Below are 24,820 nucleotides of genomic sequence, written 5' to 3'. Positions count from 1 at the left end.
TCAGCCCACCTGGATGTTGCCTTTTAACAGCACAGAAATATTGGGCAGGATCAGCAAAAAGCTATGAGCATTTTCAGCTGTTTTCCCCACACACTCTTCTCTCTGTAAAGTTTCCACTGGAAAAAACAGTAATCCAGACCTTTCGCCTCTATTCACCTAGAAGCCAGGGAAAACTGATAAGCTGTGCCTCAGAAGGTGCTGGCCTCTGCTCTGGCTTGGTACTCAGTGCTGTCAACACATCCACGTGCACATCTTACAGAATATTAGCCTGTGGCAGGGAAGAGACTACATGCATGCTCTGGCTACAGTCTCCATAGGGGAAGATGGTTTATAAGGCTCCAGTCTCAGGGAAAACAGATTCAGTGAGATTATTTAATGACTGGAAGAAGCCTGTGTGTTTACTTGTGTTTTTAATGTTTTGTTCCAGGGACAAAACAGCAATGAATGTTTGGGCAGGACTGTGAAGTTGTTTCCCCATACCTAACCTGTTTTGTGTGAGAGAGTGAATGACTGTCATAAAAACATATTTGGCTAGGAAAATTGGTCTTAGAAAAGATGTTCAACATACCCAAGCTTCTGTTGTTGTAAGAGTTTTCTCTACTGCATTCACCAGCTTCCCCCTTACCACAGTATCCATGAAAGTTTTCACTCCCTGGAGATACTTTTTCCAAAACCAGAGACATGTAAAAGGGGGAGGAAAAAACCCCAAACCACTGAAATCTAACTTGTTTGCAGAATTTGCAAAAGCCTGGCCAGGAGAGCGCAGGGCTTCCACTCAACAAATGTTGGAAAATGTTTTCATTGTGCCTCCTGTGATCCCCTCCCACTTTCTTACAGACCTTCTCTCCATGCATCATGTGGAAAAACAAAGTTCAAGGACAGCCCTTGAAGTGAAGAGTCCAAACTCTGGCCTTGTTTCAAGAAACACTGTCGATCAAAGAAAAATCTAATTAATCTGGTCTGGAAGATTACTTAAACTAGTTCAAGGCATTCTATTGTAAACTGCCAGCAATCAGGAGTGCAGCCTCCTGCAGGCTGTGCGCACATGTCCTTCCCCTCCCAGCACGGATGTGCCAGCAAGAGGGGGAACAGCCCCCAGCCGCCCTCAGCTGGCAGGGGCAGCAGCGAATGGGGCAGAGAGCAGGAACAGCCACCTGGCCCATCTCTGTCCATTCACAGCTTGAGTGTCCACCAAAGCCTTGAATGAAGCCTGAATAAGAACAGGCTCAGTAACAGATCGATCTATGGTAAAGCACTAATATCCCCTGTTATAAGCACAGACTCAACCTTGTGCTTAGACTAGAGATCTCCAGAGTCCTTTTCCACCTACACCTTTCAGCCATTCTCTGCTTTTAATAAGCCAGTAATTTTATTTGACCTGTCATTTTCTCCAAATCTCTGCTGTTTTTTGCAAAGCTTATTGTAATTTACACTCTCATTTAAATGTCCTTCACAGTGAGTCAGATGGGACCTGAGATCACCTCACAGTTCGTCTGGGTAAATGGGCAGAAACAAGCCTCTTATGAAATTCCCTGTGCTTTTTCCTATAAAGAATAGGCTTTTACTGCAGAGATAAAGTGTGAAAGGGCCATTTCCTTTCCAACATGACTTTTGCCAGAAATTTTGTATCGTGCAATAGAGTCTTCAAATTGTGTATGAGTTTCCTGTCTCTGGCCACATTAGTCCTGCAGCTGAAGGTGTTTGAACACTATAGGGGCAACCTTACCTAAATGTTTCAGCTCAGTGGCTATTAGTGTGGTGTTTTAATTAATTTGAAGGTGTCCACAAAAGAGAAAAGCAAGGGAGAGCAACTATTGTCATTAAGCTGAAATTTGCCATCTCCCTCAAAGTGACACCCTGGGTCCACACACAGAAAGAGGTGGAGATGCATGGATCTTGCTCACAGTGACAGTGTGGCTGCCTGTCCCATGGACCACCACAGCCCTGAAGGACATGCAGAGACAACCAGTATGGACAGATACCTCTGCCGTTGCTTTCAGTTCCCAATTAGCTGGGGCAATACACTTAGGAAGCTTAGGACCCCAGATATCCCCTCTTTAACACCCTTGGTGAATATTGTCTCATGGGTTTCCAGTCACCTCGCACTCCAGGAGAGATCTACCAGCAGTACGTGGCAACCCTTCCAGTGTTCCCAAAGTCAGCTCGAAATTGCTCTTTGTCATACCAGGCACAGAGAGTCTTGTTGGCTGCTTGTTGCCTGTGCTGTGAGGGTCTGAAAGCAATTCCCTACCTCAGCCCAGCAAAACTCAAGTTCCTCATTCCCAGCCATGTCTGCATGCCATGCCTTGGCTGCAGTGTCCGGGATGCTTGCTAAGTAACACTGTGAGCAGAGGGCTTTGCCTTGGATTTTCTGAAGAACATCACCATAGACCAGTGTTCTTCAGAAAAACCTTGTTGAAGAAGACTGAGGGAGCGGAGGGGGACAGCAAGGAGGCTTTCAACAGATCAAAATATTTGGAAAGCTAAAGGATTCTTTTCCAACTTTAACTGGCAAGAGAAGTGGAAGGGTGGTGGGAACTGAGGGAAAGAAAACTGTGAACTGAGAGATGAAGAAAGATGGAAGTTGAAGAGAAAAAAACAGAGGAATGTTAGGCAGAAAGAAACTGGAAAGATGTGAATATCTTCCATCTAGGGGAGAGGTAATGTTTCCTTCAAAAAAATGGGTTGTTGAGGGGGCCCAGGTACTGCATGAGCCTCTTCTGCCCAAGCTTCACCCACCCTTGGGATCTCAGGAAAACCAAGGCCTCAGGAACAGAAGAACCTGCTGCCACCTGAGTCACCTTGGCTCAGGGGAGACCAAGCCCCAGCGGGCAATCCTGCAGCCACTGAACTCCAGACGTTCACTGCAAAGCACACGACATGGGAGGAGACACACGGAGGGGTTAGGGCCCACGGGGACAGGGGTACGCCTTTCCACCTTGCCTACCCCAGATGTCAGGCATGCACTGGTGAGAGAGTCATGGAGATCCAAGTGTGTCAGCGCACATATGCAAGGAGAGGGGCTGGGGAGGTCAAGATTTCACACCGCCACCAGCTGTCTTCCCTCCCAACATCCTGCTCTCCCATCCCCCTGTCCTCTGTGGGCGGGAGGATCCCTAACCTTCCCCCAGCAGGAGGCTAAGGAGGCCCAGCTCGTCCATTCGCCCAGGCACGTCCCAGTGGGGTTAGTTAATAATGGTGGTGGTGGGCCGTGGCACAAGGAGATTGTTGTTTCCTGGGGTAGCAGAGGCAGCGGGAATCTGCACTCGCCAGCTGTGGCAGGAGGGTTGGGGGGAGCCAGCTCAGCCTCTCCCAGGAGCGTCACAGGTTCACCAATGGGATTCTGGGGGGAAGAGGGAATTGTAAATTAATCAGCGTTTACACTGCCCCAACCCACCGCCCCCACTAACCAACGGCACCTTTGCCATGCCTCATTCTGCCTGTCCCGCTGTCCCCTGCTACCCCCTCCTGCCTGGCTCACCAGCCACTCACCGGTTGAGTTGGAAGGCTGCGTTCTTCCCATGGCCACCCAGTTTCTCCACACCCTCCTGGCCCTGCCTGGACTCCTCTGCCTCAGGTGTGGGGGCCAGGGAGTCGCCGTAGGGCCCCAGGATGCTGACGGTGGTGGGGGAGAGGTCTGTGAGAGGCTGCTGGCTCTCCTGCTGCCTCCCACTGCTCTGCTGCCCCGAGTGACGCCGGCGTTTCTGATTGCGGTCCCAGCTTTGGAGAGAGCAAGGGGTGAGGTAAAAAGACAAGCCCCTGCCCTCAGTGACAGATAGATTTGTGAGAAGGACCCCACTACGCTCAGTGTTAGAGTCCAGCTTGGCCATGTGCCAAACCTTGCAAGGGCTTGCAGCACCAGATCTGCACTTGTGGGACAAATGGGTCCAAAGCCCACCTTCCTCCTGCCCACCCACCTGCAGACACCGGCACAGTGAGAGCCTCCATCGGTCCAAACCCTACTCACCAGAACTTGAATATGATCCCGGTGGCAACCAGGACAATGATGATGGAGATGGTGATGGTGACGTACAGCTGGGGATCCACGCCTGTGAGACAAAGGGAGAGAGGGGTTGTGATGGCCACTCTCACCGGTCCCCAGAGAGCAGCAGGGTAAGGGGAGGTTACATCTAAGTTTTGCAGAAGGAGCTGCTCCTGCAGGGACAGGAGGTGAAAGAAGCAAAGGGCAGATTTACCTTCCCCCCGGGGCCCAAACAGGAAGGGCCGCAGGGTGGCCGGGGTCTCCCGCAGGTTGAGCCCCGCGTTATGCAGGAGCGAGTGGGAGTTGGGCTGTGCCGTTGCCATCCCGTGCGGTGAGACAAATGTGTATCCCAGCGGTGGGAAGCCTGGGTTGGCTGAGTTTGTGTCCCCTCCATCCTCGTCTGACACCGTGGGACCCCACACGATCGCCCAGGGGTACTGGGAAGAGGGCATGCCGTCCTCAAATCCGGAGGGGGTGGCAGGACGGGCCCCCGCCGCCTGGCGCCTCAGCCGCACGACGTGCCGCAGCTCTGCTCCCCGGGCAGGCAGGGCACGCTGGCGCAGCTGGGCCGAGCGAGAATCCCGCTCTGGCAGCGAGGTCCTTTCCCAGATGCAAATGGGCCGTGGGGCTGAGGGGCTCCGACGGGTGCAAAGAGGCCGAGCGGCCATTGGGACGCGAGAGCGAAGAGACCAGATGCCAGGAGGAGGGATGGCCGAGATGATGAGGAGGAGATGCCACAGCTGCAGGGAGTGGATGCAGGAGAGGAGTGGAGGCATCCTGCTGCAGGGTTGGGGGAGGAAGAAGACAGCCTTTTCTGAAATGTCCCTCCTGCTGAAAGGCCAAGCAGCTGGAAGGAGCCCACCACCCACACCTGTTGTGCCCCCTCCTCACCTGCCAGTGTGGGAAGCTGTGAACCTACCAAGCACTGGGCTCCATCTCAGATGCAGCAGCGTCTTTGCTCAGTGAGGATGTTGTCTCATCTTCTTCACTGTTAACCAGAAAGGAGGGGTGTCAGTGTCCCCTCACAGCAGTGATGGCTGTCTCCCTGCAGGCAGTGTGTGCCACGACAGGCGAGCTCCTGGCCCTGGCAGGCAGGATAAGGGGAGTCCATGCACCCACGTGTGCATGCTATCCTGCTCTCGTGCCCCCATGCTGTCCTGCATAGAGGTGTATCGTGCCCCTGATCGCAATGCTGCACAGAAACACGCGTGTTAGCATATGCTCACAAAAGCCAGGAGTGATGTCTGGAGCACACGTGCCAAAGCACATGTGCAGCTTCCCCAGGGACTCTCGTGTATGAGGGCCGAGAGGGGGATTCGGGATCTTTGTTTGCTTATCGCTGGAACAAGTTGGAATCTTAATTCCTGTGTTTATTTATAGTGTAGAGCGTGTAATCCATTTATTAAAAAAGAGCCTCTTCATTGTGTGCCAGAGCAAGGGAGTGACAGTGGAAGCACGAGAGTGATAAACCAAGAAGACTGAGAAAGAGAGTGAATCAGCCAGAAAAGTCCAGGCTTACTAAAGAATTTAAGAGAAAAACTATGCCTATCAAATATTTAGTATTTACTTTCCTCTTAGCTAACATAAAATTACCTTCCCACACTCCTCATCCTAATGTCCTCTGCACCGTCCCATCCCTCCCTTTCTCTGCTGTTCCTCCCCTTTCTCTCTCGCCTCCCATTGCTGAGCATCAATAACACGGAGTAAGGGGAGGTCCCCTCAGCTGGATTTCTGCACTGGACGTGCACCACCCTCCGGCATCAGTCCGGTGGTAGCACAGCTGCCCTTCATGCTGCCTGTCCCTTCCCTTGGCTGTGCACAGCGCGCTGCTGGCCCTTCCCTGATGAGCTGTTATGTGCCTCACACTGGATCCTCTCCGCAACCGCACGCACACACAGGAGAAAAAAAATCATGCAAGATGTTCAGCTCACTCCTTCACTGCGAAGAGGAAAGCGTGAATGCCGACAACCCTCGGCCATGCCCTCCTGTGGCTGCCAGGGTGGAGAAACAGGGATGCTTGGCTGAGGGAGTGAATGCAGAGGCCAACCCTGAACCTCCAGCCCTGAGCCAGCTGCGCTGCACCTCCAGCTCCCAAGGGGTTACTGCCATTCACTCCTTCTCAGCCCATGCCCTGAACTAAAACTGCAGCCCCTCCTGCATGGGAGGCTTCCTCTTGCTGAGAGAAGAGCCTGGTGCTTGCTGTGATGTACACCTGAGGAGAGGGGCTGGAAGGAAGGGCACCCAAGAGTAAGTAGCTGTCTAGCTCCTGCTGCATTAACCGAGGATATTTTTAGTTTCCTTCTGTTAAATATTTAAACAAAGTTCACAGAAAAAAAAAAGAATTGTTGGCTAATGTGCCCTGCCCCTCCCTCCGGGGCAAGATCAGTCTCTGGAGGGATCCTGAGATGAAGATGAGGAGAAAAGAGCAGCTATTCTCAGCATTTCTTTGTACTTTGCTCCTGAACCTCTAAGCCTTGGAGGGAACTCAGTGTTAAAATGCAGCTCTGCAGAGAGGCAGCAGAATGGAGCAAGATTCTTACGAAGCCAGAGACTGGGGAGATCTTGGCCATCTGGATTATGATCATGATGCCGTGGAAGATCATGTCTGGCAACACAAATCTGTGACAGAATTTATTTTGGACTTTAAAAAGAAGGGGAATTCCGAGCATCGAGGGCCTCCTTGTGTGAGTCTCCAGGCTAGAGGGCACACAAGCTGTACAAGTGGTTTCAAGGTGGCCTGGAGTGCCTGGGACCATGCCTGGAACTCACCGCGGGACAGTAGATTCCTAGGGTGAAGAGCCTGTTCTGTTTTTTTTGCACGGCATTCTCAGTCACAGCTCAGGTCTTCAGGGGCTGCGGGCTGTTTTGCATCAGGCAAGCAGGAGATGCGGATGCAGCCATCCCAGAAGGGGAGATCTTCTCCAGGTACAGGTTGACCTCAGTGCCAGTCCTTCAGGGTGTGGTACGGTAGAGGTGCAAGTGTAACCTCCATCACTCCTCCTAACAGCGATGGCTCTAACCCTCAGAAACATGCCTGGATGGTGCTGTGCTGGGTCACTGCGCTCTCCTTGCTTGTTGGGAGGTCTTATGATGGAGATCTCGCTGTACGTCTCAGCTGAGATTGTGAGCTCCAGCAACAGCAGCACAGACTATGGATTTCCAGGGTCTAAAACCTGGGAATAAGAAACCCTACAGAGCCAAATCCTGGATGGCTTTCACACCCAGTAGTCTAAATTTCAGCCCTACGTATCAGGTAATGGCTGTAATGAGCTGAGGGGAAGGAGTGAGCTCCAGCACTGACCACCTCATGTACACAAGATGCTGAAGAGGTGACAGCCCAGGTGTAAACCTCTGACCTGAGACACTGCTGTGCACAGTTTCTTCTGCCTGCAGTGAAGAGCCAGTGACTCCCTGTGTCCCCATGCCAAAGGTGGCTCCAGATGAGCGCAGGAATGAGGCAATGTCAGTCGGCCTCAGCTGACACATTCTGGTTTGCTAATCAAGCCATGGCTGAAGACTGAGAGTGAGTGTGTCCTGCACTGGCAGACCCAGGCCTTGTTGTGGAGGAGCTGGGAGCAGCACAGAGGTGTCTCCCATAGCTGTAGGATCAACGAAGGTTTCAGGTGGAAATGCCAGCCAGTGCAGGCTGGACTCTGCTGTGCAAGGAGCGTTTATGTTCAAAACAGAGCATAGGTGTCTCTATGGCTTATTGACAAACCAGCAGACAAAGGATGTCTGGGGCACAGTGTGGTCAGCCACCAGCAGTGGGGGTGGTGTCCTGGGCACAGACCCTGCTGCCTTGGAGGGCAAGCATAACACATACCCCTAGTTCAGCTCTGTATGCAGCTCCCTGTGAGGATCCTGAATAAACTGTTAGATCTTCAGAGAGGAGAAGAGGACACCAATGCTCTTACTACCTGAATGTATAAATCCCACCTTACACCATTCAAGAAGCCTTTATGCTCCAGAGTAGAGAGACTGGATTTCTGCACCAGTACCTCATGACATGGCTCTTGCTTTCATACGTGTTTCCCAGCTCTAATTGCAATAAAACCAGACAGGGCTACTCCCAGAGTCCGAACAGGAACCCGTATACTTTCACTCTAGGTACAGAGTTTTCACCACAGCGTTCCAGTCCTGTGATGCACAGATGACAGAGTGTGAATGACAAAGCTATTTCCCCAGGGCACTTCATTGAGCTCAGTTTGTGAATCTTGGTGCTTGAAAGCAGGGAGTAAGAATTACATTGTTCTTTGCTACTGCATATGGACCCCACCATCAGTACACACTGGGGCTAATCTGTTAGGAGCTGCTCTCATTGCATTTACAGAATGAAAACATGAATCCACTGCTGTTCCCCAGCATCAGGGACCCATCTGTGCTTCCTCCCTCTCTGTAAGTCTCCCACAGCATGGACCCACCACTGCTGGGACGTGAGAGAGCAGATCTTGGTAGCCATGGCCCAAAGCATTTATACCAGTTCACCAAGGAGGGCTGGGAATTTACATCCTACCTAATGGCTAGGAGCAAAGCCTGCAGCATTCCTGCTCCGAGCAGGGAGCTCAAACTAAACCTTGAATGTTACACCCTGAGCTCTGGAGCTCAGATGCTACCATGCCCCAGGAAAGCTCTAGGATTTGCTGATGATAACTCCTTCTCCATGTTCAGAACTCTTGTATACTATCACCCCATAGATAAATCCAGTCCAAATAAAAAAGTCACAGGAATAATGCAGCCAAGGTGCCAGACGTGTGCAGGCAATACCCATGCTGTAGCTCCCTCGCATCAGATGCAATCTGTAACCTTCTGTTACAAAATGCTGAAGTTTGACAAATTCAAATGAGGAACAATACTATTAATAAAGAGGGTCACACACTAGCACAATTTACCTAGGCAGGTGGTGTGTTCCTTACTGCCTGGAGCCTTTGCCTGGCTGTATTCCTGAAAGAGATGCTACAGTTCAATCAGAAGTTATGGGCTTGGCACAGGAAATTAAATTGGTGAAATTCTCTGGCCTGTGCTCTGCTGTAGGTCAGTCTCGATGATCAAAATGGTCCCTCTGGCCTTAAAATCTAGAATCGCACAGCTTTCTCGATGCTTAGCCGAGATCAGCTCTGACTGGAGAGCAGTTGGATGAAGCCGAGCGCACACAAGCCGTGTTAGCGAGAAGCGGGTAGAGTCTCCTTCCATCTGGGGATGGGAAAAGAGTTGCACCCGATTCTGTCTGGCTCAGCTGGCAGATGATGATCTATCTGTATTTTTGTAACATCTCAAGCTTGACTGCTGTGATACTGTGCCTCTAGGAATGAAGCTGCCTGCTCTCAGAGTGTTCCAGCTAGTTCAGAATGCAGCAGTCTGTTTGTTCAGCGACTCAAGCTGCTGGGAAAGCATCACCATATCCCTCTGCACCCCACATCACCTCGCCTTTGAGCACAGAGTCCGGTTCAAGGTCTCCCAACCAGCATTCAAAGCCCAGCATGGGACAGGCCCCAGTGACCTAAGCAATCAATCACCTCTCCTTATGCAGCGATGACCTCACATGACGGATATATTCCACTGGAACAATGAAATTGCCAACCAGTTTGGGGAGAGGGGGAAGGGATGGAAGAAGGTTAAAGAGGCTCATGACCCTGAGAAACAGAATGTTCACAGGAGCTGGGCCAAGATTGTGAAACTTGCTGCTGGCTGAAATAACGCTTGCCATTAGCAACCCCGCAGCACCGAGAGCTTCATGCAAATCCTTGCTTCGCCCAGCTACCCCCCGGCAATGATCCCACTCAAAATAGTGATAAAAAAATCAAAACAAACCTGAGGAGGACCCAACCCACCTCACAGAGAAGGAACGCTAGGTTGGCTGTAATTTTTTAAACTCCCAGCCAGCACTAAGGGCTACAGTGACAGCTACCGATGAGACTGTGATCTGGGACCAGGGAACCTGGCAGCTATCTCCAAGCACTGAGCGGAGTGAGTCCAGGTGCTGGCAGCAAGACCCTGACACACACCACATGATGACCTGGGTACCCCACATCTGTATTTTTCTCAGTGGTCATGAACATCCCAGAGTTCATGGTTCAAGAGGCAGAGATGCAGTTATTACTGGTTTGGAAAAGGAAGCAGAAACCCCAGTGTTGGTGAAAAAGGGTTATATATATACGTCCTGCTGTATTCGGCTGGGTGGGGACAGGGAAAGGCAGGAATCCCAGAGCAGCTGCCCCAGGGAGGTAATTCCGCTGTGCTCAGAGGAGTTTTGGCAGCTGGGCGTGTGAATCCAAATGCTGGTACCCTGGGGTGCAAGATGCCAAGCCCATCTGGGGAAAGAGTTCCCACTATGCATGGGACTGGGGGCAGCAGCTCACAGAGCAGGCTGAGTTTGGGGGCTGGCAGTCGGAATGCAGTGTCTCACGTCAGGCTGCTCTACCTGGTGTCTGAGGATGAGAGGGTTGGTGGCAGCGCCCAGGAGGATCCAGCAGGACCACAGAGGGGCTGACACTGCTTGCCCTGAATCAGCGCAGGTCCTGCAGCGTTTGGTGACTTGCCAGTGGGAATTCCTGTGCCAGGGTACCAGACTGAGCACTTAGGGGCTGGGTATGGAAATCCTAAGACTGGGGCAGAATGCAGGGCAGGAAAGGTGATGATGCATTTGGACATTTTGGTACCTAGGGAATGGGTGTGTGAAACCCATCAATGGTCCTCTGAGCTTAAGTCTCCCTGCATTTGGGAACTGTGAATGTGGCCCCATTCCAAGCAGCACTCTAGGATGTCGGTCCCCTGCCATCTAGTGCCTGCCTGCAATACATGTTATGAGTCTGCCAATCTTCTGCCTCCCAGTTTCCTACTGTTCCCGGGCATCCGAGTGTTTCGAGTGCTGAGTCTCCACATCTGACTTGCTCTCTCTTGCATGGTGCACCCTTGGCCAGGCAGCAGGAGGGATTGACCCCTCTGTTTCCCTTCTCCAGCTGCGCCAATTTGGCTGAAGTCGCCTTCCTCAGCGCAGGCTCCAGTGCTCCAGCACAACAGGTCTGTGATGGAGCCCGAAACTGGAGGGCAAGAGGCAGCGATGCCTCGGCTGTGCCCCCTCCCTCCCAGCCCCTCGGGCATCCCCTGCCCCAGACTGAAAAAGGAGGAAAAGGAGTGGGGAGGAAGGAGACAGCCGGCTAGAAGGAGACAGAGCACCTAGATGGGGAAAGGGAAAAGAAAAAAGGGGAGAAAGGACACGGGGAAGGAGACGGGGAGAGATGACTTGGAGACAGGCATGCAGCCCCCTTCCCCCCACCTCTGCAGCTCTGTCCCTACTCTATCCCCCAATCCCGGGCCGAGAGGATGAACTTACCTTGCGAGGAGACGAGTGGGGCGCAGCCGGGGCGGCAGAGCAGGGGGCTGGGGGAGCACAGCTGCTGCTGCCCGTGCCTCTCATGGCCAGGACGAAGGAAGGAGAGCAGGAGGAGGAGGAGGAGGAGGAGGAGGAGGAGGAAGGTTTGCTGAGGCTGAGCCTTGGCTGAGGGAGAGGGAGCGAGAGATGCCTTGAAATAAACAGCTGCCGAGGACTGGTCCAGCCCCTCTTTCTCTCTCTCTGTCTCTGTCTCTCTCGCTCGCTGCCTCCCGTTAACCCCATGGCTGCTGGCACGGGCGCGCCCGGCACCGTGGCCCCGCTGCAGCCCGCGGGGGGCGCCGGGGTGGCCGGGCGGGGGCAGCGGCCGGGCGGGGGCAGCGCGTCCCCCCGGCCCCTGAGCCCCCTGCCCCGGCGGCCGGGCGCGAAGGCTCCTCCCGCTCCCTGCCCGCCCGCGCTGCGCTCCCGCAGCCCCGCGCCCGCCGGACCTGCCCCCCGTCGCCTCCCCGCCGCCGCTGCCCGCTCCGCTCCGCTCGGCTCCGCTCGGCTCCGCTCCCTCTCGTCTCGTCGGTTATTTCGGGATCTTCACAGGAAGCGATTAGGTTGCCATGGAGAGAGGTGTCTCCAAGGGACCCGTCGCTTCAGCTCGCTCCGGCGACTGCCACCCCCGGACGGGTCCGTCCTTGCGGGGCGGAGGCCCCCCGGGATCCCGCTTCCCCGGGCCGCCCCCCGGGGCTCACCCCCGCCGCCCCCCGCCTCTCCGCCCTGCAGCAGTACCCTCGGGGAGATGCCACCCCCCGGTCCCGCCCCCCGTCCCCGCATCCCCGCATCCATCATCCCTGCGCTTCGGGCCCCCGGGCCCCGCTGCCCGCCGCGGTACCGGGCGGGGGGGGTGGCAGACGGGCGGACCCGGCGAGGCGAACCCCCGGAGGGGTGGGCGGCAAGGTCCGGTCGAGCCTCACGGGCAGAGCCCATGGGACACACGGGTGCGGTGGGAGCAATGGGGGTGGAGGGGATCTGTCCAAGGTGGGTTTACCCGTGGAGGGATCACCCAGGTCTTTTGAGCGTGTCCCCAGGCGTCGATGCCGGGGATCGATGGGATGCGTCTGGAAGTGATAGGGATGTGACAGTGAAATTAAAGAAAGAAGCTGATGTGCCTTTGAGGGGCCGGGTGTTTCACAAGGAAAATCTCCCTCCACCATCAAGAACCAAACAGAAAGCACAGACCAAATCTGAAGGGAGCAGCTGAGCAGCCAACGGGCGAGAGAAGAAAGTCAATGACAGAGAGACAGTTTCTACTCCAGGGTCTGAAATATGAGGAAGCAAAAAAGTAATTTCCTCAGATCCTCAAAAACAATCAAACTTTTCATCATAAAGCGACGAGGAAAGACTGTAGCTGACCCTGGGAAAAAAAAAAAAAAAAAAAAAACAGTAGAGACAGCACTGAGCTGTAAAGCAACCTGCCACTGCATCAGGAATGGACGGAGGTGACAAATGGACACACAGTACCAAACCTGAGCACGGCAGGATGCCCGGAACAGGGCGTGCCAACTCTGGACAGATACTGAGGGGGCTGAGTCTGTTGTTCTTCATCAGGCCGCCTGCGAGCTCCTGTGCTAATGAACCAGGCTGCTCCAAGCTTTCCCATGCCAGGACGTTCGAGTCTTGCACATGTATTTGTGAGCATGTTTAGGAGAGCCAACAGGTTTTTCACATGCTTGGGAGTAGTATCAGTGTGTGTTTGGACATATTGGCATGGGGATGCGGTTCTGTTAAGGCTTACAGTCACTGGGAGGTCGAGGCATGGGAGGATGGTGCTGCTGCGGTTTGTGTGAGACCACTGTGTGTCAACAGCCATGGACACATCAAGTGCCCTGGCTTTCATCCCCCTCAGGTACAGAGGTGTTTATGTCAGAGATTATCCAGGCTTCTATTGCATTCTCCAGCCTTTTTTTCTCTGGCTCTCATGGGACTTGTACAAATCATCTGTGAAAAGCTTGCTCAGTGAGCCCTCGCACACCAATCCCAAGAACCCCCCCCAAGAAATCGGCATGGTGGAGTGACACAAGTCGGCATTCAGTTTGTCTTGCTCTCCGCACTTCTTTTCCTGCTTTCTCACCTGGGAGTAGAAGAGGGTAGAAAGCTCTGGAAGGGTCTACATCAGGCACACAGGCTCTTTCTGACCTTTTCAAATCCTGACGAATGTGTTTAGTATAATTGGGAAGCACAAAACAGAGGAGAAATTTCAACCAGGGAAAGGTCAGTTAAAGGGTGAAAATCCAAATGACGCAAACACTGAAAATCCCCCTGAAGAGTAAAATTACAGAAAGCAGAAAAAGGAGTCAGCCATATGAGAGAGAACAAGGAGGAGGATTTTGTAGGGACAAAGAAAACACTGGAAGATGTAGGGGATGGTCAGAAAAGCCACTTAGGTGACAGAAACAGCAAGTGCAAGGGCTGATGTCACTTGCACATCACTCTTGCATGATATAAAGGGAATGGCTTGTTTGGTTTCCTTTTCAAAGGAAAGCTAATGTAAACTTACAGGGAATTTGAGGGGAGAGAACAAATCAGGTGTTACTGGCTGTTATTTCTGTTTGGTAAAATCACTTGCAAATCATCCCATACAGATCATCATTTACACCCAAGACTTCTGAGGCCAAGCAGGTCACTGCTGCTGTTTTTAGCATTGTTTCCTAAGGCAAGGGAGACCCATGTGGTTGCCTTGCTACCTGCAGAATTCTGTCTGTCTGTCTGTTAGTCGCCATGGATTTGACATGTGGTTGCCCTGCTACCTGCAGAATTCTGTCTGTCCGTCTGTTAGTCGCCATGGATTTGACAGAAGAACCAGAGTTTAAAATGTAAATAAGCTCCAAAAAACTGTATGAAAACCAGCAGCCTGACAGAGGAAGGAGATGCTACCAGTGCTGGAACAGAGCCCATAGCCATGCTGCTGGGCAAAGCCTCACAGATCAGAGCAGTCCATCCAGCAGGCCAAAAGAACTAAGCAGAAAATATTGGGAAAGATGTATAATGCTATAGAGTGGGGAGGGAGGAAGGAGGGGGTAGGAGCCCAGTGACTTTTGGGGAAAGGACTTGCAGATGTGGCAGACTGTGGAAATGACGTCATCAAGACATGAAGATATGGTAGTGGAAAGTATAGAATATGTAAGAAAAGAAGTCCATAGAGAACCCAGTTTCCTTGGCCCTGTTGCTCACCAAACAACTGGTTAATAAGCTCTGGAATATCAGAGACATCCCAGAAGACTGGAAGAGAGCTGTGCCCTGCCAATATTTGTAAAGAGCAAACACAAGACCTGAAAGTTTCTAGGCAAAAGCAACAAAGAGCTGATATGAGATTCTCCAGTTAATGCCAATCAGCCTGGTTTGGAAGAAAACCGATCTTTCTGCATTAACTTGTTTTGTTCTTGTCAGTCTTTGATGTGACTACAGGTTTGTTTGGAAAAGGTGATGGCTTAGATCTATCCAGGCTTCTGGAAGTGTTAATTTCCCAAAGCATGCTGATGAGAATAAACAGCATTATGTAACATTAACGGAGCAGGAGGTTAAGTGAGCTGGTTAACTCCATTTAACGCCCTGCAAACACAAAGGAGGTCATCCCTGGAAGCCCACCATTGAGTGGCAGTGTTTCTTACGTGGATGCCCAGGAATGAGTCCTGGGTCAGGTATGACTCACCATTTTATTCAGTGCTTGGTGAGCAGACACAGTTCATTCTGGCACAATTTACTGAAGGCACAAATATTGCTAGAGTGTTAAAAATAATGAGAACAGGACCAGCACAGAATGACCTGCCCCACTCGGTAAGGTGATAATTCTCATAAAACTTCTTATAAGACTGCACAGCCATGAACAGGGAAAAAAAATGCCCATATCTACAGATAACAACTTACAGTCCTGAAAAGAGTCATCTGAAAAAGATTTAGGGATCATAACAGGCATAAAACTGAACACAAGGCCAGTGGTCCAGGCTGCAGGAGGGAATCTGAAGTGATCCCTGGCCATGCAAAGACAGAAGTAAGGACAAGGAGTGAGGAGATGATTAATCTTCTCTCTGTGTCTGAATAAGTCCCATGCTGGAAAACTGTACAGTGCTTCATGCTCCATATTTTAAAAATAACTTTGAATCAAAGGTGATCCGAAGACTGGAGATCTCAGTAATTTAAAGAGGTCAACCTGTTTAATGTATCAAAAAGCAGAATGAGACATGACTTGCTTGCAGTATCACTCCCTTCCTGGAGAAAAGTCTACCAGGTATTCTGGCAAAGAATAACAAGAGCCAGTCACTGGAGAGTGATTAATCACAGAAACAAACTACCAAATGAAGTGCAAGATCCTCTCTCTTCTGGAGTCTTTGAATCTCAACTGCAGGCCTGTCTGGAAGCCAGTTCCTGATATGCAAAATCCTGAGGGCTGTGAGAACAGATCGGAGGAAGAATTACCATGCGGTAACACTCTTTTTAAACTTCTCTGTAAGCAGCTGACACTGAGCTGACTTTAGGTGTAGCTAGGTACAGGTCTTATGACCGTGTGTGCATTAGCCCACTGCAAGCTAAAGGGTTAAAAGCCTTCTGGATCATGTTGGTATCCCAGAGATTCACCCCAGCCTCCTTTGTCCTTACAGTGTTTTTGTCTCGGAGCCCATGTTACACACAGTTGTGAAAAATGGTCTCATGAGATGTGACTCTGCTATGTTTGGAGAAGAACTGGTGAAAAAATATATCTCCAGTGTTTTGACAAGTTATTTGGATTCTGTGGTGTTGAAGAGAAGAACAACCTAGAATGAGCCTGTACAGCTCTACAGGCTTTAAAGTGGGACAGTGAGTGCATAGGAAAGAAGGTGGATCAACAGCACAAAGGGAATGGAGGTTTCTTTTCGGAAAGATCAGAGTGAGATCAGAAGAGAGGGATGATGCTAGGGGGTGGTTGCAGCTAGGATCAGAAATCCCAAACATTCAGAAATAACAACACAGAACGTCTCCATGTCACAAGATTTATCTTCAACTTATGAAATGTTGTACAGGCTTGCTTTCATCTGCACTCTTTGCCTCCTACTTTCGGCTCTTTAGGTTACATGAAAATCACATTTCACAGTTTCCCTGTGACCAAAAAGATAGGCGTTTGCTTTGTGAACAAAGCGAGAGCATGGGATTTACCGACTCCAGGAGGCTGGAATTTAATTTCAACAGCTGGCACCCCAATCTAGGGATGAGGTAGACTTTGCTAACTTATGGGGATGTTACCCGTAATTTATGCACTCACGAAAGCGGTGACCTTGTCATTTGGAGACCACAGAATGCGAGTCATTCAAAGGGCTTCCTGGTCTTTGGTCTTGATGCAGGATAAAGAAGGAGCAGATAAAAAAGGGGGGGCCCAACACACAGGACATAGGACCTAGGGGCCAAAGTGGAGAAGGAAGACAGAGAGAGCATCATGTAGCAAGGATGCTTGGGCTGCCGGGCTTTATCTGGCTAATAATGAAAGGCAGCAAGCGTGTCAGAGAGTGTGAGAGAAACAGATCAATAGAGAGATAAAACTGAGATAGAAGGAGCTGGCAAGGGGGTGGGGAAGAGAGTAATAAAACACTACAAATCAGCAGGGTTACATTTGAACCTGATTTGAATGCACTCTGCACTGGTGGAAGCGAATATGGCAGATATGAGGCTATGGTGAATCAGACCTAAATACTGAAATAAAGAGGGAAAATTAGGGAAGATATAGTCTTCTTGTTAATATCACCCTGTAACCTGCCTTCACAGCTCTGAGCCAACCCTAGCTGCCCCACTCCTCCTTTAATCCTGATATATGGAAAAGCACAAATTTTGCTGGCACTGAGAAAAATGACTGATAGCCTTTCCCTGCTTCCCTGGGCCACCACGGTCTTCCTGAAGAAGTGCCTGTATGGTAAAATGTGTCTCGGTCACGTTTTACCTGAGCTGAGTGTAGGAAATGCTCCTTACCACCTCGTTCAGTGAGGGCCCAGGGTAGTACAGCTTCTGAGAACACCCTGAACTGCTGCGTTTGAGGTGCTTTTCTAGGAGAGGTGATGAACTGTGCCCATGTGCAGGTACCAATGGAAGCTGATCAGAGAAGCTTCTTTGCTCAGCTCCACATTTTTGAGGCAAAGGAGACTGTGACACCCCAAAGCTAAGATCATCAGAGCACATAAATGAAAACATGCCCTACCAGAACAGTACCGAGGATCTGGGTACCCTCCCCTCTCACGGCACATGCACCTCCCTGGCCCAGGCACTTGGAGCCGTTTTGCTGCTTATGCCTAGAATTACTTTTAAGTGATGTCTATCTAATCCTCATGGCATTACCATTAACATTAGAAGTTCAGTTTTCCACACTGACCATAGCTGTCCACACTACTCCCTTCTTCTATCAGGAGCCTCAGTGAGGAGACCAAGCACTGAAGAAGCCTCAAGGACTGAAGGGGATGGGGTAGGGACAACCCATATAGCTGTTCAAATGAGCCTGGGAAACAACCGGTCAACTCCCTAAAGCAGCCATGGGTTATATTTTCTATCTCTAAAATTGCGTTTGGAGCAGTACCATACCGCCAAGGAGCCTTCTCCACAACTCAGCCACAGCAGCTGCGTGAGAACTAGAGTAGAAGCAAGAGAAGAGAGTTGTTGATACTGGCAAGTAAAACCTCAACAAACGTAGACTTTACCCAGATGAATATTTCAAGATGTTATACTTATTTCAAGATGTTACACTTATAGAAGTCTGGCAAAGCCGTAGTCAACTGCCTTTAATATGTGCTAAACTGATCCAGCTGAAGATCAAATCTCTTGCTGGCAATCCCGTGCTGGTGTGCAAACTTGCCCAGATAGCTCTAAGATTTAAACATACGAAAACCATAGAGTGTGTTTGGCTTCCATCAATTTGCTGCCTCTTTTGCTTTCATGGAAAATCACCACTGATTTCTAAAGGAGCCAGCCACAGGGAAGTTTGTGTTGGGCTGGAATTCTTGGTCAAACAGCTTAATATTGCTTATTGAAATGCATGCTGACCTGGAGCTCCTCCAGGTCACCCTCACAACTCACCTCTTCCTGCCATGTGCTTTATATGAGATAAGAAGAGTTATGAAGGTTTGTTTGTTTAGGTTCCCCCCCCCCCCCAAATGACCTCCAGTCTTTATTCTCTCTCACCTGGCACAAGGAAGCATGCCCTCGGCAATGCCTCCTGACCGCACTGCTCTAACTCACACCCACGAAGAGATACTTAAGGTGCACCATAAACGTTTCTATCCTTGTGGAACGTTTAAACTATCTTTTTATGGCCATACCCTGCCTGCATCAGGGATGCATTTCTTGACAAGTGCGATGGTTAATGATTCAGCAGATAGTAAAGCCATTTTTTTGGAAAAATTAATGCAGTAGAGGAGAGGAGGATGCAGGGATTTAAGAAATGCACAGCTTAAATACATAAGTACGGTGCTTTGCAACATAAGATATTTTACATTTACATATCCCCAAAACACTGCCCAAAATAGTGAGATCTTAATGGTTTGAAAGCAAAAATGAGAGCTATGTGTGGGCACACACAAGGTATTTCATGCCCCTTTTTTAATTCTGCTGTTGTACTTATAGAATATATCACTGAGATGTGAAACATACCACGCCATATAGTAGTGCATCTGTTTTCTCATCAGATATTTCAACATAAATCATAGAATCACAGAGTTGTTTGGCTTGGAAGAGACCTTAAAGAACATCTCATTCCGACCCCCTGCCATGGGGCAGGGTCACCTTCCACTGGACCAGGCTGCTCAGAGCCCCATCCAACCTCGCCTTGAACACTTATAGGTGTACGGATGAAAATTAGATATTCACTAGACAGAAAAGACCCATAAATATGTGGATATTCATGAAGCATCCATGACTGGCTTGTAGGGACACATCTCAGTACGGCTGGGCGGCTTGGGGGAGTTTTCAGAGAGGATGGGTCATGAAAAAAACAGGAGAACATCGGGCAGGCGCTGGCAGCGAGCAGGGTAAGGCATTAAAAAAAAGCGCTGAATGGCGATTCGGGTTGGCTGGTGCCTGTGGCCAGCGCGGCGAGGGCTGGGGACCAGCACGTTGCCACAGGCGTAGGCTGCGCCGCAGGCAGACCGCGGCCTGGGATGTCCTGGAGACATGATCCCTGCCGTGCCAGGGTGTCCGGGGGTGTCCGGGGTGTCCGGGAGTGTCCGGGTTGCCCGGGGATGTCCGGGTTGCCCGGGGGTGTCCGGGGTGCCCGGGGGTGTCCGGGGTGCCCGGAAAGGGCCGGCACACGCACCGAGCCGCCGCCGGCAGTGTGCACCCCAGCTGACAGGGGGCGCTCTAGTGGCGGGCGCGATCCGCCGCGCAGCTCCCGGTCCGGCCAATGGGGAAGCGGCGGGGGCGGGACGAGCCGGCGGTTCCGCCAATGGGAGGCGGGTGCGCGTCAGACGCGGAAGCGGTCGCGGTGGTACGGGCGGGGCGCGGGGCCGGCCGGGAGCGCCCGGGCCGCGCCGGGACCGAGACCGGGGCTGATCCTGATCCTGATCCTGATCCTGCAGGGAGCGAGCGCGGCCGCGCCGGGCCGGGCCCCGCCATGGCGGCCGAAGGCAAAGTGACGGGGCAGAGCCAGGAGCAGTTTCTCCTGCTGGCCAAGGCGGCCCGCGGCGCTGCGCTCGCCAGCCTGATCCACCAGGTGCTGGAGGCCCCGGGCATCTACGTGTTCGGGGAGCTGCTGGACATGCCCGCCGTCCGCGAGGTGAGACCCGCCCGGCCCCGCGGCCCTGCCGGGCCCTGCCCGCGGCCCGGCGGGACCGCCTGACCCTGTGTCCCCGCAGCTGGCCGACAGCGAGTTCTCCCCCGTGTTCCGCCTGCTCACCATCTTTGCCTACGGCACCTACGCGGACTACCTGGGTGAGGCTGGGCCCGGGGCACGGCGCGGGGCGGGGGCTACGGACCCCCGGACCGGTGATGGGGATTCCGCAGGGTGGGAAACGCTGCCCGCCCCCACCAGGGCCCCCCCTTACCCAAACAACCCGCCAGGGCCGTGCCACCGACCCGAGACACGCCTGGTTGTGGTTTGGGCCCCCAGACCCGCTGGGTATCTGACAGTAATTAACGCTGCCATTTGCCATCTGCCGAAGAGCATCTTGACGGTGACGTTTTTGAGGGACGAGGGGAAAGACTTAGGTATCCGCTGGGATGTGCAGACCTGCATAAATAAGGCATAGGACAGCTAGAGAGAATGACTTGAGGGTGATGAGGGGAAAGGCTGCTCAGAAAAGGTCTTTTGAGCTGAAGATTGATGGAGATGGCTTGGCGAGACAAAGCATCACTTGGGGGATTGGTGTGCAGGCAGTATAAGAGATGGGTGTGGTACAGATGCTTCTGTGCAAAGCTGGGAAATGGATAATGAGACATAAATTCTAATATCCTGTTCTCTTCCCTGACAACAGCTGAAGCAGCAAACCTCCCTCCCTTGACAGAGGCTCAGAAGAACAAACTGAGGCACCTGTCAGTCGTCACTCTGGCTGCCAAGATCAAGGTAACGGCCCTGTTTTTCCCCCGGTTCTCCCCGCACTGGGATTGCCTTGTGCTAGTTACCATCATCTTTCCACAGTGCATCCCCTACTCAGTGCTGCTGGAGCAGTTACAGCTGAAGAACGTCCGGCAGCTGGAGGACCTGGTGATTGAGGCAGTTTATGCAGATGTGCTGCGAGGGAGCTTGGATCAGCGGAACCAGCGCCTGGAGGTGGATTACAGCATTGGGAGGGACATCCGGAGGGAGGAGCTAAGCACCATCACCCGCACATTGCAGGAGTGGTGAGGAGGAAGCCCCCAATGCTAACACCCAAAAAAGGTTGCAGGAGTGGCCAGTGGCTTCCCTGGAACCTCTTGTGTGTCGCTGGGGGTGGATGATGTTGGGAGGTGGTCTACTTGATGCCCTTTCCTGTACTCCAACGGAAAGTAATTTCCAAAAATAATTTTCCAAATTCCCCTGTTTGTGGCTGGCTGGGAGGGGTGATGAAGCTACATCAGCCTTTGCACAGTCCTGGCTTCTGGCAGGAGGCTTCCCGAGTGTTTATCTGTAGTTAGTTCCTAACCCAGCGTCGCTTTGTTATCTGTCACAACTCCCGGGTAATAACGTAATTCCCTGTGTTGTTACATCAGAATCTTGCTCCTTTCTCTTCCCTGCCTGGTGTAGCTGCTGCCTTCCAGTGTTTTTGGCCTCTAGAGTTGAAATCTGCTGTCTTTCACATTTCTTTCTATGCTGTGCCAATTCCCTGGCCTGTTCAGTTTTGGATCTCCCCTCCAGGTGCCAGGGCTGCGAGGTTGTCCTGTCAGGCATCGAGGAACAGGTCAGCCGGGCCAACCAGCACAAAGAGCAGCAGCTGGCCCTGAAGCAGCAGATAGAGAGTGAGGTGAGTGGGCACAGGAGGGAGCAGTCAGTGTCCCTCACTTTAAAATTACTAGAACCAGTACCCTGTGGTTGCTACAGTCCTTACTGAAGTAAGGCATTGCCTTTTCCCTAGGCCAGACCTCCCAGGGTCTTGTGCCTGAAGAAGAGCCCTGAATCAGCTTAACACTCCTCTGCAGTGCAGGGGCCTGGACAGCTGTTGGCTCTTTTAGTTGACATGATCTTGCAGCTCTTAGTTCCAGGGCTTCCTTTAAAAACAAAAAAACACCAAAGTAAAACTAAAAAAATTAATTAAAAAAATAGCCAAACCAAACTAAAAACCTTGTGAAATCCCTTGTTTCTTGCTTTGCTGCTACTGCAGGTGGCAAACCTGAAGAAGACTATTAAAGTGACAACAGCAGCTGCTGCAGCAGCCACATCTCAAGACCCAGAACAGCACCTAACGGAGCTCAGGGAGCCAGCCCCTGGCACCAACCAGCGCCAGGCGAGCAAGAAAACTTCCAAAGCCAAAGGGTGAGGAGTGCAGGCAAACGGACAGAGCGTGTGTGTATGTGAACATCAGCTGTGCTTCTCTGTGTGCACACAGAAAGGAACTGAGATAGGAGCCTGAGTGTCCACTCTGATTTTCTTTCTTTTTTTTTTGTCCCATCTCCACAGGCTCCGGGGCAGTGCGAAGATTTGGTCTAAATCAAACTAGTTGGATCTCCCTTCACAACCGGGAGGGTGAGAGGAAGAGATTTGGGGGATGGAGGGGTAGCAAGGGTCCCAAGTGTGATGCTTTTGAGCTCTTCTCCGAGATCCATCTTGCCAGCTAACTCTCCTGCATGTTTGTTCTCTTTCCTATCTGCTTTACCCACTTTCCAGGCACTGTCTCCCTCCTTTTCATGACAGCATTTCACACTCTGAGCTTCCAGTTTACGCGTTGCCGTTTCCCCGACCTCTCAAGCCCCCATCGCCAGGGCCATGTGTTTCTCTCTTTCTCTCTCCCTGTCTTTTGACAGGTCAATTTCAAGAGCCATAAGGGTGTGTCAGTCACCTTGGCACCCCAGAGGGCATCACAGAAACTTGGAGAAAGGGTGCTGGTGCTCAGCAACCATCTTGGCTCTATGAGACCCCTGGGATAATTTGCTCCAGGATGCAGCTGCCATCTTTGATTGTTTAATCTTTGTTTTGCTAGGTGGGAGGGTAGTTTTTGAAGGGATTCTTTTAAAAAAATATAAATATATTATAAATATATATAAAACAATAAAATAATAGTTCTATGGACATATCTATACAAACTTGTGCTCCTGTGGTGGCATCTCTTGGCCCCGTATACTGATTGTGGAGGTTCCAAAGTAAGGCATGATATTGAGAGCCTCTGTCCCATTTCATGGTAGAAAATCCTCAAAATACTCACTTCCCTTTCCAAAGCGTAGTGCCATAGTAGCTCTATTGGGATGAGAGTCCATAAAGCAGGAATTAATCATAAATCTTATTTACAGAGTTTCTTTGTGTGGTTGATCTGCATCTGTACTGTTCAAAAGAGGTGATTTTCAGGTAGTCTCATAGGAAGGTGCAGAGACTGAGGGAAAAGTGAATTCATATTTGTGTCAGCACTGTGTGCCCCCTGGTCCTGGATGGAACAGAAAGGGATGTGGGGAATTGTCTGACAGGTAAAGGTAATGGAGTCAAAGCCCACGTGTTTGAGTTCTCATAGTACAGATGCTGCACAAGCCATTCTTGGTTCGTATTAGAGTTTGGTTGAAAAAAAACCAAATTAGTGAAATTGCCGCCTGTGAGATGCCCAGGAAAAAAAAAAAAATCAGATTCTCCCAAGGATGCCTCCTCGAGGCTGGCTTGGAGCCGAGTCAGACGGATGTCAGTGTTGCACTGCTGCTCCAGGAAGACGTGTAGGCTGATGGAAATGTAAATTGACACCATGACTCCCACCCCCGCTTGGTTCTGCATCTTGTGCCAAGGCTAAAATTTGATTCCCTGAACCTGGGTTTCTGTGTGTGAGCAAACCATGGGAAAAAAATAATCCAATGAGGGAAAACTGTGATTTTTGTCTGTATGGGGACTCTTTTGGTTCGCTGGCCTGGGGGTGGGTTTTATCCTGGGCCGGTTCCCTGTGCAGACACGTGGGAATTGGAGCCGAGGCAGTGTGGGTGTGAGCAGGTCATGTTAAGGGGGTGGGGAGGGGAGTGAGACCATGCCTGTTTCGGTGGTAGCAAGGTGCCATCTCCGTTCTCCAACGCCACAAAATGCTGGTTTGTGCAATATTGCTTTGCCAATTCCAGACTGCTGTAATACAGCACTACCTGTCAGTGGGAAAGCCCCGTCATCCGAACCTATGAACTCCTAGAACTTCCAAGCAGCTTTGTCCCTCTGTGCGTGATCACAGGGCTCAGCATACCAGCTGGCAGTGCCCGGGACGGGGATATGCCGGGCTGTTCAAGGTGATTGCTGTCACTGGCTGAGGTCTCCCAAGGCCTTGGGCAGCCCCACAGCTTTACCCTGTTCTGTGGCCCAAGGTGTCAAGCTCTGTTGCTGTAGTCGCCTGGCATAGAAGTACCAGGTAGGAGAGGTTTGGTGAGAAATTGTCGAGATGGGAGACAAATCTGGTTGCAGGAGTATGTGGGGGGATAGCTGGGCCAGGCTTGTCTCAACCCACCTAGAGAGATCTGATGAATTTGCAGCAATAGGGAGTCCACCTGACGAATCCTATTTTCCGTAACTTGTAAGGAGGGGTTGTGACAACGCTTCCAGCTTTTGTTTAAATCCCCTTGAGCCTTCCTCCCTCTCTGTCACATCACCTTCATCTGTCTCTCTCAGTGAGGAAAGGCACTGTACTTGCTGTGTCTGCAAACGTCTGCAAGAAGCAGTAACAGTCTGTGCTTGTTGGATTTTCCTGCTCCCTGGGAAGGGCTAGTCTGGGACCAAGGTGCCAACAGGTGATACCTGTCAAGCACCTGCCAAATGTCTGGCACCTCACGCTCTTTGAAAGATTTGCTGCTTGCAAAGCCGTTGGGGTGTGATGTGAAAGAGTGAGGAGAACTGGCTCAGGAGGGAGCTGAGCAGCCAGACAAAGCATGTGTCCTAA

General features: G+C 51.5%; 2 protein-coding genes across 5 annotated transcripts; one reads left to right on the top strand and one right to left on the bottom strand.

Annotated features, from left to right (window-relative positions):
* Positions 1–358: 358 nt before the first annotated feature.
* On the bottom strand, positions 359–12,002 carry PIANP (PILR alpha associated neural protein). 4 transcript variants are annotated; one of them, XM_027885220.1, is made up of 7 exons: positions 11,798–12,002; positions 11,313–11,477; positions 4,902–4,970; positions 4,197–4,762; positions 3,968–4,049; positions 3,493–3,720; positions 359–3,343 (listed from the first exon to the last, which is right to left on the bottom strand). In XM_027885220.1, the coding sequence occupies exons 3-7, from the start codon at positions 4,916–4,918 to the stop codon at positions 3,322–3,324; spliced, it is 915 nt and encodes a 304-aa protein (XP_027741021.1). In that variant the 5' UTR covers positions 4,919–4,970; positions 11,313–11,477; positions 11,798–12,002; the 3' UTR covers positions 359–3,321. The 4 variants fall into 4 exon arrangements, with proteins under 4 accessions (XP_027741021.1, XP_027741020.1, XP_027741022.1 ...); XM_027885219.1 differs by lacking the exon at positions 11,798–12,002 and having other exon boundaries at positions 11,313–11,780; XM_027885221.1 differs by lacking the exon at positions 11,798–12,002 and having other exon boundaries at positions 4,874–4,970; positions 11,313–11,779.
* Positions 12,003–19,877: 7,875 nt separating this feature from the next.
* COPS7A (COP9 signalosome subunit 7A) lies at positions 19,878–23,219 on the top strand. Its single transcript, XM_027885264.1, has 7 exons — positions 19,878–20,076; positions 20,156–20,231; positions 20,774–20,862; positions 20,938–21,140; positions 21,634–21,739; positions 22,097–22,248; positions 22,393–23,219. The coding sequence occupies exons 1-7, from the start codon at positions 19,915–19,917 to the stop codon at positions 22,430–22,432; spliced, it is 828 nt and encodes a 275-aa protein (XP_027741065.1). The 5' UTR covers positions 19,878–19,914; the 3' UTR covers positions 22,433–23,219.
* Positions 23,220–24,820: the final 1,601 nt, after the last annotated feature.

The sequence above is a fragment of the Empidonax traillii genome, unplaced genomic scaffold (genome assembly GCF_003031625.1).
Source record: "Empidonax traillii isolate 1590-97213 ecotype Southwest subspecies unplaced genomic scaffold, ASM303162v1 scaffold163:size1593379, whole genome shotgun sequence".
NCBI lineage: Eukaryota > Metazoa > Chordata > Aves > Passeriformes > Tyrannidae > Empidonax > Empidonax traillii.
Note: the sequence above shows the minus strand (reverse complement) of the source record. Positions and strands in the feature narration are given on the sequence as shown.

Bases quoted from the DNA above. Each gene is read 5' to 3' on its own strand.
- COPS7A (XM_027885264.1), top strand. From the start codon at position 19,915: ATGGCGGCCGAAGGCAAAGTGACGGGGCAGAGCCAGGAGCAGTTTCTC. The intron at 21,141-21,633 runs GTGAGGAGGAAG...TCTCCCCTCCAG, and splicing joins ACCCGCACATTGCAGGAGTG to GTGCCAGGGCTGCGAGGTTG. The intron at 21,740-22,096 runs GTGAGTGGGCAC...CTGCTACTGCAG, and splicing joins AGCAGCAGATAGAGAGTGAG to GTGGCAAACCTGAAGAAGAC.
- PIANP (XM_027885220.1), bottom strand. The intron at 4,050-4,196 runs GTAAATCTGCCC...TTTGTCTCACAG, and splicing joins GTTTGGGCCCCGGGGGGAAG to GCGTGGATCCCCAGCTGTAC. The intron at 3,721-3,967 runs GTGAGTAGGGTT...CTCTCTCCAAAG, and splicing joins GGGATCATATTCAAGTTCTG to CTGGGACCGCAATCAGAAAC.